The sequence below is a fragment of the Buteo buteo genome, chromosome 11 (genome assembly GCF_964188355.1).
Source record: "Buteo buteo chromosome 11, bButBut1.hap1.1, whole genome shotgun sequence".
Taxonomy (NCBI): Eukaryota; Metazoa; Chordata; class Aves; order Accipitriformes; family Accipitridae; genus Buteo; species Buteo buteo.
This window is the reverse complement of record NC_134181.1, coordinates 24538032-24550570: the sequence shown is the minus strand read 5'-3', so window position 1 is coordinate 24550570 and position 12539 is coordinate 24538032. Positions and strand designations below refer to the sequence as shown.

General features: G+C 49.9%; 1 protein-coding gene across 2 annotated transcripts; it reads right to left on the bottom strand.

Annotated features, from left to right (window-relative positions):
• Positions 1-253: 253 nt before the first annotated feature.
• On the bottom strand, positions 254-6818 carry LOC142036929 (methanethiol oxidase-like). Of its 2 annotated transcripts, XM_075040691.1 has the most exons (12): positions 6702-6817; positions 5976-6029; positions 5575-5687; positions 4520-4705; positions 3875-3995; positions 3602-3784; positions 3094-3276; positions 2593-2667; positions 2174-2295; positions 1981-2073; positions 1614-1732; positions 254-1096 (listed from the first exon to the last, which is right to left on the bottom strand). In XM_075040691.1, exons 1-12 carry the CDS (start codon positions 6703-6705, stop codon positions 934-936), a joined length of 1416 nt encoding a protein of 471 aa, XP_074896792.1. In that variant the 5' UTR covers positions 6706-6817; the 3' UTR covers positions 254-933. The 2 variants fall into 2 exon arrangements, with proteins under 2 accessions (XP_074896792.1, XP_074896793.1); XM_075040692.1 differs by lacking the exon at positions 4520-4705 and having other exon boundaries at positions 6702-6818.
• Between the last annotated feature and the right edge of the window lie 5721 nt (positions 6819-12539).

The window sequence follows — 12539 nt, the reverse complement described above, 5'->3', positions numbered from 1 at the left end:
TTGTCCATGGGAAGTGTGAAGAAAGAAAGCGAAGATCTTTTCTTCCGAGGTAAATATGGAAAAAGCTAAAATTTGTAAGGATTCACATTAGATCCACATTTTTGCAACCTTTGGGTTTCAGGAAGACTAACAGGCACTCCTGACCAGGCAGTGTTTCTGTCATAGGGATTTCTAAAACCCTGACCTAATCATTAACCACTGCTGAAAACAATATAGAAAGGCTTCAGTGAAATAAGACACGTGAAGATCCAGCTGATGCAAAGAACAATTTTATTCTTGTTTAAAACAGAACACAAGAGCAAACCAGTGTCATGAAACAGGCACCTCTTTTTGAAATAAAGCACTTCATACTCCTTCAGCTATAATGCATACCGACCCAAGCACGTGAGAAGCGAGCCAAGAGGGCTCTTGTGCCAGGGAAGACTATCCAGGAATGTCCTGGCTGAAGATCAGTAACTCAGACAAACTGGGCACTTCACTTTCTTCTGCCTTAGTTTTCAAGGGTGAACAAGCCCCGAAGCATAACTGAGAGTCCAACACCTTGCTACCGGCCCCAGTACTAGGCAGCGATTGCTAACAGGCTGGGGACATCAAGGCAGGTGCCCTACAGGCCTGTAGCAATGAGGCAAGGCACGGTGGGTATGCAGATGTCTGCCGAAAGGCACTGTGCGCACTGCACGTGTCTGTATCTGAGCAATCGCCCTGGGCTCTGCTCTGTGAATCACGCCCAGGGATTGCTTTGCACTGAAAACATGCCTGTGTCGTTGTTCACTGGCCTGAACCAAACCCTCGCACCAAGGCAGAGCTTCCATAGCTTATGTTAGCAGAAATCTAGACTCCAGCAATGAATGAGGACCCCCAGACCCAATTACCCTACGCTCTTAATGGCTGCACTACAGAAGAGAGAGAAGAAGGGAGTCTTTCACATGGCGCCTAGGCCAAGATATCGGTGGTGGAATCCCCACAAGGGAAGTGGATGTCATGGGCAAGGCAAGGCCCATTGGGTTCCTTTCCAAAATCCACCAGGAAGTTCTTGTTCACGGTCAGGCCTCCTTGCTCAGTGTCCACATCAATCTGCAGCATGACAGAGCCTTCCCTGCGAGTGGACGAGAGCACAGCTATTACAGACAAGCAAACCATAGTCCTGTTCAAGAGATCCTGCCCTTCACCCTCCCGTTCCGTATCTGCTAGGCATGATGTGACAGGCAGGCTGGAGCTTGCCTTGGTGTTGGAGATCATCGTCTGCTTTGCTAATTCAAAAGATCTCTGGTGGATACACTGGGAGATGCTGTAGCAGAGACGTGGCCTGGCTCCCAGAGATCCATAGATGGATTCACTCCACCTTTCAGACTGAAACACTTAGGCTCTCCCAAGCCAATGCCTGGCACTGCAGCTCCACACAGGCAGCAGCTGCACCTTGCCCAGCCAGAGATGTTTGTGAGTCAACTCACAATGTGAAACTCAACACGAGGAAGCTGCGGGGATGGTGTTAGGAAGAGCTGTCCCCTTGCAAACACAAACGCGTCCTTGTAGCCCCCCTGATGAGGCACCTTTCCTGTTTCTAACAGAGAGGCCATGCAAAAGAGGCCCCCTGTCTCCCACATGTTTCTTACTTGACCAAGTTCGGGTAGAACTGCTTGTCCCACGTGCTGTATAAGGAGTTGGTGACGTACAGCCTCTTGCCATCCACGCTGAGCTGCATTTTACTAGGGCCGCCGTACACTCTCTTGCACTGAAGGCACAACAGACAGCAGTGATGTTACTGGCTTCTTTCTTTGAGCAGGCAAGCACAAGCAGGAGCAGGGGAGCAGAGCAGAGCAGAGTGGCTGCCTCCCCTCCCAACACAGACAAGCTACCAGATGCTGCAGACACAGGGCACCTCCGTAGTGGAGACCTACCCCAGAAACCCTGGGCAGAGAATTAGCAGAGCAGAGCCAAAGTCCAAAGGACACCAGAGGGCAAACAGGCCATGGAACTCACCTTGATCACCAAGGGCTCCGGCTGGCACTTCAGCTCTTCGTCTCTACACACAGCCACGGGTCCACCTCTGAGGATACTGCCTCCCACAAACACCTGTAAGCGAGGCAGTGGGAGACATGATGCCTTGTCATCTAACCACCACCAGATCCTGCCGAGGAACCCAACAGCGCAAGCCTTTCTGCTCCTGCCTTACCTGTCCCACCAGCCGGGGCTTGCAGGTTTTGGAGAGCTCATACTGGCGGATGTCTCCATGCAGCCAGTTGCTGAGATAGAGGTATCTGTCATCCATTGAGATGATGAGGTCCACTGTGAATGCTAGGGCACAGAAACAAAAAGCTCCAGAGAAGACAGCAGCGACAGAAAACATGCCCTGCATCGAACCCCAGCTCGCATCTCTCCCTGCCATTCTGTACATCTCACAGGCTCAAGTGCACAGGCTCCAGCTGGGGCAGCAGTGTCTTCTTGGGGGTGTGCGCAGCCCCTCAGCCCCTCCAACGAGCCTTCTGTCGTGTTTACGCAGCAAGGCTTTGGCGGTCAGTGAGTGGGCTTTGCCAGGCTGTGCAAAACAACGCTCCGGAGGAAAAAGGAAACACCACCTCAGGGCACACAAACCTGGCATCTTGGGCATAATCCATCCCGTCACGTCTTTGGCCGGTATCCGAATCACCTCCTCCACTGCCCAGTTGTCTCTCTGCACAAGAAACACAGGCACCGCACCATGAGCTTTCCTGGCTGGTCAGGCAAGAGCACTCCCCTGCACTCACACACTTGCACAGCTAGGCAAAGTTGCCTGAGGAAGGCTGCTACTGCACCCAGCTACTATGAGCAGACACAATTAGGACAGCATCGTCGGATACCAACAGCAAGGCTGGTCTTCGTCGCTCAAATTAAGCCCCCAGATGTTCATCCCAGCTGGTCACGATGGGCTCCCTTCACACTCAGTGGAAGAACAGACTCCTCTCATTCTAGCACACACATCTGAAGCAGGGTCTGGATACTGCCCTCTCCACACGCCTCCTTCTTTCTCTCTGCTACCCCAAATTTCTTCTGTGTGTTTCTCAATCCCTCTGTAGCTCACCACGGCCGGGTCTCCCCTGGCTGCTGGCACAATACTTGCCTCGCACTTGTAGAAGCGGTAGACGATGCCACTCAGGGCACAGCTGACATATCCCTCGGCAGCATCGGGGTTGTGGAGGAATTTAACGCTCAGGGGCAGAGAGTCCTCCCCCAGGTCAAAGCACTGGGTGAGGCTGTGGCAGGACAAGTTCCACACGTTCAGGCGGCGCCCAAAGACCCCTGAGGAAAAGGAAAACCACGTCAGAAGAGGGAGGGCTACCCTAATCCCTCCCCAAAATGCTCACAGGCAGGGACAGCCGTGGCAGCGATGAGCCAGAATCAGCAGAGAAACTGCGGTGATTTAGGGAGCAGTGGGAGAAGACAGGAACCAGCCTGTCTTAAGGACAGATGCTCCACGTCCTGTAGCCGTGTCTGTAAAATGGGCCATTGGGGAAGAAATCTGCCTGTGTCCTCTCACCAGCTCTGGCCCTTTCTTTGACGGCATCGACACCTTCCCACCACCTTGGTGAGTTCTGGCTCAGCACTTGCACCCATATTCCCTCACCTTTCTTGAAGTCATCAGGACCGAATCCATATCCCACATATTTTGGGGCTGCTCCGGCAGAGCTGACCAGAACATTGTGGCGTGGCTTGTAACAGAAGTCATATCCGCTCGGTGGGCTGCCACACTCATTTTCCCAGTTCCCCTTCAGCTCAAAGGTCTCTCCATCCAGCACAATAAATCCACCTGTGATACAAAAAGGGGATGCACGAAATATCACATACTCCACTTCCAAACCAATCAGTTTGTTCATGGAGTTATTAAAGGGCAAAGTACCTTTCGAATTTCCAGATGGATCTCCTAAGTTGGCAATCAGAATATCACCATTAGGCAGGCTGCGAGGTATATTGAGGTATCCCTTGTTGCACTTCCAGAAGACATCCACTGGCTCAATCGTCTGAAAAAAGTTGACACACACACACTTCAGCCTCTGACTGCTCAGCTCATTTCACACTCCCTGGCAGAGCCTTTGGCCATCAGAGACTTCTGAAAATCTCTGACACTTGCTGGAGCTTTCTTTCCCAGAACTCACGCTTGCTAGGACCTGCTCCTCCTTCAAGAGGAGCACAGAAGCTTCTGAGCTCCCCTCTACACACACAACAAGAATGCAGCAACACCTAACTCATAACGGCTTGTCTGTCCACCTCACTATTTGGGAGTGGGGCAGGTGTGGTGTGTTGCGTGACTTCCCGTTATTAGACTCTCTCTGAATGCAACAGGCACACAGAAGGGAAGGCAATGATGATCCAAGCCTTCCTTGGTCTGAAAAGGAGAGAGCCGAGAGGGAAAAGTGACCCAGCTCTCTAAAATCAGGGTGGAAGAGAAGATGAAGAGAGAACCCTCCTTCCCTCTACATTATTCAAGAAGCACCAGTTCCCAACTCCTTCCCAGAAGCTTGTCTTTGAATCACCTCAGGCATACCTTACACAGCTTGGGAGCCCGGCACTCTGAACCCACATCCACCACGTAAATGCGGGAAGAAATCAAACAGGGAAGAATCAGCTTGTTCCTTTTCGTTGTGGTATTGTCAAAGCAGGGGCAGGCAGCGCTCCACCCCGAGGCATGCAGCTCATCTTTGAGGTTGGGCATGGGCAGGCGGTGAATCACCTAGGCACTCAAGGTAGAGTTAGGGTTCACACAGGGAGGCATGGAGAAATGGGGACCCTAATGCAACCATCAACATAGAGATGATAACGCCACTGCCCACACCAAAGGAGATCTCCGGAAATGTTAAATGTGACTGATCAGTTCAAAGATGCACAGTAGATAATGTGTCTTTGCAGCCTTTGGAGACAGGCAAACTCCAATTTCCCATTTAGGATGACAGCAGACAGGTTGGTACAGTGCATAAGAGAACATCGCCGACATTGCAGCACAGTAGAAAATTGCTGAACTCTGCAGAAGTGCTGGATGCCCTAAACCACCTGGGTCACTGGAGACCATTTTCCATGCTGAGCAGCCACTGACAGGGTGATTCAGAGCATTTGCTCAAAAACTCACTAGCAGCACCAAGATTCTCTGGAAGTGAGTTGGGAAGTGAGTCAGAGCCAACTTGTCCCCGGGACACAGAGACAGAGGTGATTCAACTAGAGCGAGGCATACAGAAGACAGTGGAAAGAGACCAGGAAGGTGAGATTCCTAGCAGACAACATCCCTATCTCATGCATAATACCGGTGGAGAAGCAAGAAGTAGACCTGTCATGACAAAACTCACAAGGGGTCTCCCAGATGGGTCTTGGCAGGATATGAACAGGCAGCAGGGGAAAAAAGTCAGTTCAGGGTGGATGAGACAGAAAGATGCAGGAAGACGAGAAGGTGTAAGGCATAAACAGACAGCTGGCATGACAGAGTGGCTATCAAGCAATCTGATTTTCCCCAGCAAAAAAGAGCAGATGTCCTGAATCTGGAGGCACTATAAAGCACAGAGCCAGCAGCTAGTCACCAGCCCAATAAAAACACAGTCAAGACACAGGTACCTGGCCATAACATGGAGATCTGGGGTTGAGATCAATGGTGGCCAGGAAGTCAGGTTGGTCGATGCATGTTTCCCTGTAGGTACAGGTCACGTAGGCAACCTCCTCTCTGGGAGCTGGGTATATAGAAAGCTTCCTTTAAAACACACCATGAACAAGCCAGAAAGGAAAAGAAAAGCTTCAACAGACTCTCAGATAGGACTGAACTTATTTTTCTGGATGCTACGACCTTCCTCCTTGGCCACTGTCAACTGTCCAACCCTGCTTCCATTACTGACCCAGAGGTAAGAGAACAAAAGTGGATCTCCATATAGTTACAGCCTTCTCCCTTTGGAGAGGCTATAACACACACGGTTAATGGTGGTCTCCACTACCCACTCCAAACCACGCTCAAGAGGACTTGCCTTTCACAGCATCCGGGCAGGTGGGGTACTCGTAGCACTGAACTCTGCATCTGTCTGATTCGAGAAGAAGAGAAGAATAAAATGAGAAACGTCCACGTCCTAAAAGAAGACTCTGTCCTACCCGATGGACCTTCTCCCACCCCCGCTGTCAATGGGGACCTCTGTGACCAGCATCTAGTCTTGTTATGGCACTGACAAATCACAGATACAGGAGAGGAATCCTCTCTCAAGTGCCACCTGGCATATCATGGATTAAACCACTGCTCAGTTCCCTTCTGCATCCTCTGAGCACCTCACTGATCGCTTCCCCATCAGCAGTGAAGGAGAGAGAGCTTACACAGAGAACCACGTCAGTATTGAAGGTCTAGCCTGGAAAATAAGTCTGGTTTCTTGTCTCCCTGACGATTCTGCAGCAGAAGGGGAGGCTCCCCTCAGCACGGATGCTACAGCCACATGCAAGTAGCTTTTCAAGGCAAAAGAAGCCCCTGGAAGCAGAACGGTAGCGAGACAATAGAAACCCCTGGCACCAGTCGGACAACACGCCAAACTTCAGTCCCACTCTTCTCTTTCCTGCAGTGCTGCAGAGGAACAAACCTACCAGTCCACAAATGGGTTTCAAGGTGGGATGTCTGCAGCCTCCAGGCAGTGGCTGGAGCCAGGTCCCGGATGGGGCTACAAGGCTTGGAGCTGCTGTGGGCTGCCCGGAGGCTGCAGAGTATCTCTTACCCATGCTGAAGGCCTTCTGGTTCACTCTCCCCAAGAGCAGAGGTGCTGGAACTGGAGGTGCAGCTTGCTGCCTGCCTTGCTGGAGTGGGCTGTGTTGTGCCGAGGCTGCTCCGAGGGGGCCTTATATACAAGGCAAAGGGGTGGGGGGAGAAAGCAAGCTGCCAAGGGAGGAGCCATCACTCCTAAGTGTTTGGGAGGTGCCAGACCAGCGCTGCAGCTTGTTTCCGCCTTGCTAACCACCAATCTAGAGGAAAAATCTGCTGGTCCATGCAGGTCTTTTCCTTAAACACAACCTCCTGTATCTGATCCTGGGGCTCTGGTGATTTCCAATGACTTCTTCAGGCTCTGGAGGCCTCCATGTCCCAGCCGAGAAACAAGCTAATTAAAGCCATCCCCCATACCCAGGCTCCTGCCATACAAATGTGCAGTGGCTGCAAATTCCACACGAGGGATGAGAAGTCCAGCTAGATAATCGGCCCCACCAGCAGCCTCCTGGAAATTACAAGGTTTCAACATACGGAGGCCACCAAAGGCACCTCTGAAACCTGGACCCTGACAGAAGGCACGTCTCTGTCTGAGGGCTGAGCTGAAGGCATCATGGGCTCCCTGGGGTCAACTCAGAAAGCCAGGCCCAGAGGTGCCTCTACCCACAAAGAAGACTTTGGGAGCTCCTAAGGACTGCAAACTGGGACACAGCACTCAGAGGAGGGAGGGGGCTCCAACAGTACTGACATCAGAAGAGACTTGAGGAGCTGCTGATGGCTCCCAAACAGCTAGAAAACACATCAGGCTAGGAATGGGTGCCTCAGGAAAAGCAAACTGTGCCCTTGTTGATCCTGCTGATGCAGCACCTACAAGGTCAAGACATGCCTGCTGCCTCTCAGGTTTGCATCTCCATGTGGGGAAGTCAGCCCACCTGTGGAAAATAGGAACCTTTAGGATTTGGGGCAACTCGACACCGTGAAACAGTGCCTGAGCAGTAGCTACTTACTCTCCCCACCAGCCCACTCACTGAACACCCAAAGCCCCACAGCAGCCACTAACGCTGCAAAGTGCCTGGCACCAGTGTGGCTGAATTACATACAAACTAGACTAAACTGTCACAAAACACCCATGGGAACAGCAGAGGCCTCCATTAAAGGGACTGAGGTATTGGAGAGAAGAATTTTGGAAGAAGGGTCCCCTCCTGAGATCACCAGGAGCCTGGCTGCCACCAGCTGCCAAACTAAAGCAGGAAGAAAACACCAAGTGCCATGGAACGTGAACGAGCATCGTATCTTGTGGAAGAACTCCTCGATCAGTGGGCAAATTACACAGGATAAGTAATTGCTCCATGTAGGAATGCAGAAACATCTGACAGCACCATTAAAGAAGCCCTTGGGAGATCTCCATCAGAAGAGATAGCCAGTCTCACTAGGGCTGTAATTAATGGCTCTCTGGTTCCAGAACAGCACTTTAAACATGTGACAGGTGGACATGGGAGCAGCCTGGCACCTGGCATCAGTGCCCAGCTTTAAGCAGTTTCTCAAATAATTACTGCACTATGCAGAGGCAGGTGCTTGTTTCAGGCAGTAGAAAAGGAAAACTGCAGGCTCATTTTCACTCCTTCCAGAAAGAGTGGAAATTCCAATTTCCAGGCTGGCAGGACGTATGGCACAAACATGTGCTCCAGGCAATTGTGGGCTTCACTGGACAGCCCACAGTCAGGTTGCAACTACTCCCCTCTTCCTGACAATCTCTTCCAACCCTGATAGGGAAGAACATGCTATAATTTTGGTAATGGGCAAGACAAGGTGATAAAACCTAGTGCAGACTGGCCCAGCGCACTAAATGCGTTGGGAGAAGACCTTGCTTCACCAAGAAAACCACGTCTGCTCTAAACACCCATGCAAGACCTGCCCCAACTATGGGAGCACCCTCCAACCTTCCCCTCATTCTCCAGGGAGGACGTTCTCTCGCTTCCCACCTCACCGTGCCATAAAACCCTGGAGGTGCTCCAGGATGTCTAAGTGTTGCTCATCATCTTGCATTCTTAAATCCCCCTGTCCTATACTTTTGTCCTGGCCTCCATACTCTCTTTACAGCTTTCTGCCACACTCAAACAGGTCAGCAAGGCACTAAGCACCACGAGAGCAGCAGAGTTTGGAAAGACTGTAGCCAGTGCCAGTCCCCCCACAAAAAAAGCCAGCAGAGGTACATTGTCCTAGACCTTCCCAGGCTCCACATCTCCTAAGTGTTTCACTCTGTTCCAGTCCATTCCCCTCTTCAGGAGCAGAAGGAAAACCACACCATCCAACCCTTGAAGATGTTGTGAAACAGAGCTTTGCTGGCAAGCTGTAAATTCATGGCACGGGTAAACACCGAGCAAAATCCAGCTAAGCTCACCTCTTGCCAGGGCAGAGGAGAGAGCAGAAAGGAGCAGGACGGTGAGATTCCTGGCAGACAACCTCCCTGCCAGCTGCGGATCCCCAGCGGAGCAACACGAAGTCAACGGCAGGTGGCACAGCTCACTGCACAGAGGCAGTAGCAAGACACAAACGACTCTGGGGGCAGCACAGAAGAGTCCACCAAAGGCATGTGAGATAGAAAGACAGAGTGCTCAAAACTTTGGTGCAAGTGGTACGCAAACAGCCCGAAGCGCAGAGGCACATCTAAGACAAAAAGCAAATGTTTTTAAAAGCAAGCAGACTGTGCAAAGCTCAGATCCAACACCCTGGATCTATCGATCCCCTCACTGAGCAGAAACAAACCAAATGTCACAGGGCTACTGGACTCACACCCGGGACACGTGGTGCCCTTCAGCACGTCACTTCAAAACACATTTCCATGTGCAGGCTAGCAGGTTTGCTGGAGGGAACATCAGCATAGCGCAACTACGCTTCTTCTCCCTCAAGGCACCTCTCTGCCTTTTCTCTGCTACTATTTCAGCTGCCCCTTCCCCTCTGAATGAGTGGTTTGCTGTTGGAGCAGGAGTCACAGGGGAGGGCGCAGAAAGGTCTGGCCAGAAGCACGGCAGCAGTGGGATCACCCCTCCCCACTGCAGCCCACAGCTGCAACCGGACAAACCCATCCGACACCCACATCCTTAGGTTGTGATTTCAGACACCATGTAATGAGAAGTGACTTCAGGCTGCTGCTGAAGGGCCCTGCCATGTGCAGCCACAGGGAGATGGACGGTGAGTCACTTTTCTGGCAGCGCAGTTTTCTGCCGGATCAGCTCCTCCGACCGACTCCTCCCACAACTGCACAATCGCTCCATCTGACACAAGAGGAGTGGCAGCACCATGCAGCTGGGGAGGATGGACGAGCAGGACCTGCTTTTTCTCCTCTTCCATGCCTCTGCCTAAAGAAAGGCACTGGCAACTTTCCTTAAAAGTCCCTACGAGCACTGCAAATCAGGCTCCAACCTTGTAACAATTGAAAACAACAGTTGACTTTTCTCCAGTGATGGAGAAGGAAATGCAAACCAGGAATACATATGCTGAGCAGTTTACCTAAACATTTCAGGCTCCACTCCAAGGACTCGTTTACAATTCTCTGTATATAACAAGGCACTTCTGTACACTATATAGACTCAAAAGTAAGAAGTCAGTCTTCACAAGAGAAGTAGAGCTCAAGGTAGCAGACCAAAAAATAGGGGTTTTTTAATGGTGACTCTCAACAAACTGCTCTGGCTTCACTTCAGCAGAAACCATTCTCCATTCTATAACTTTCCCAGCTACTAACTGAGATATAATATACCTTGCTGTCCTCTCACACTTGTTGAAAATACTACAGCTAGACTCTCTTTTTTATATAAATACATCTACTTGTCTTGGATATGACTTGGCAGCAGAAATATACATGAATTTGTGACCTCAAATTAAGAATCAATGAGTGAAAACCAGGAAATAGTAATTTATGAAGGAACAGGCAAGCTGTACTATGCCCTCCTGTGGCCATCTGGAAGATCATCTACTGTCTTTAACGCCAAAAATTGAAGTCAAGCTGATGCACTGAGAGGCAGTTTGGAAATACCATGGACTGCAGAAGGCTAGGTCACGTCCACCAGTTTCTTCACATTCTTACCTACTTCCCAATAGATCACAATTTCAAGAAACAGTATGAAATAGTGTGTGCAGACCCAGAGTTTTGTGTGCTTGTGAGTAAGGATGGATTTCTCCACATCCTCTGCAATACTACTGAATTAACATATGAGTGTCTTTTTTGACCTACCAAGTATCTGGACCTGGTCTGCATTCACCAGCTTATTTTGTTTCACTGCATGTGCTTCTTCCACTTTGACAAGCATGAGAGAGATGATGGTCAGTCATGAGGGTAAGGTTTCACAACACCTTCAGAGATTCTCCAAACATCAGGCATTTGGCTCATGTCTGAAATTCTGGGGTCCATTTCCAATGGCCTCTGACTGCGGGTAGTTACCATGACAGTGTCCCCTCAGAAACTTCCTTATAGACAATGAAGGTGGTGTCAATACAATCAGGTGAGTCCACAGTAAAGCTCACCTTGCAATAAAGTAGACCCAGACAGGCACACATACTAAAAATAGAATCTCTACTATGGATGTGGAACCCATAAGCATGGTGAGACCCATTGGTTTCCTCCCAGAATCACAAGAAACTCTACTCATAGCTTACGTTTTTCAGTACCCAGATTAGGAGATATTAGGAAATATGAAATATTTTAATTCAAGCGAGTCTCACACTTTGCTTTTCTCTCCCTTCTCTAAGCACCTTTTTGCTTTTAACATTTGTCCTTTACAACGAATAGAAGCAATCCACACTTCAGTAGCTGTACAGACTTGTATTCAGGAGCATTTCCAACTGGGATTTCAGGATGGGACCCAGACTGGAGTGCTCACTGTAGCTGGAATGAAAGACCCCAGTCACCCTGCAATACACTGATGGACCGAGAAGAGGCTGAGGGCCACCCTTACTAGCAACTTTGTGATCTGTGGAAAATCACGACCTAAAATTGCTAGCAGAGTGAGAGAAACTCCTAGCTGTACTTCTATACTGCATGAAGACAGGCTGCAGCCTGCCCTCACGTGGCCATGTGGAAGATCATGTACCTTTTCCAATTTTAAACGCTCAGTTGTATAGGAAACAGGTCCGAAAAAAATACAGGCTCCAGTAGTACCGGCTGGTAGCAAATGATTTCCTAACAAATCAATGACTTTCCTGGACAGTTGTTTAGACAGAGATTGTTTAGACACTGAGCACTCACTGTACTCACTCAGCATGGTCTATTAGCAGCATTTACACAGGTTAGCAGTGTATACTCCGTTCATGAAACCAGTCCCTTCGCAAGGAAAACAATGAGTCCTTGAAGCAAGATGGTTTAAACATCACCCATTTCTAACAAGAAGCTTCTGAAAATGGGCTTTTACATCAGACACAGGTGGCTACAATGCCTTGTCATTTAGAAAGCTTTCTGGCTTCACAGGTCCTAACTGAACTGCTTGTCACAGGTTTCAGAGAGACCAAGGGGCAGCAGTCCAGCTGCTCTGTGTTAAAAACACAAAATTGAACTCTCAAAGCCTGGTTCCAAACATGTTAGGCAAGACAGTAAGCAGCTATATACAGAATGAAGTCTTGATTTTAAAGTAAGATCTGTCAGTTAGATGAGGATTTTGCTGTGGAAGCATGGTAAAAGTTGGAAAAAAACCAGCCAAAAGGCTCCAGCGGGAAGTCCCATTAACATGCTGCTCCTCCAACATTGCTGATGTGATTCCAGTGTTACAGCTGGCAATGCTAAAGCTCAGTAGGAAACAGCAGAGACTGGCAATGGACACGGATGGGAAAGCAACAGATCTAGGGAGGCAGAAAAGAGAATCAG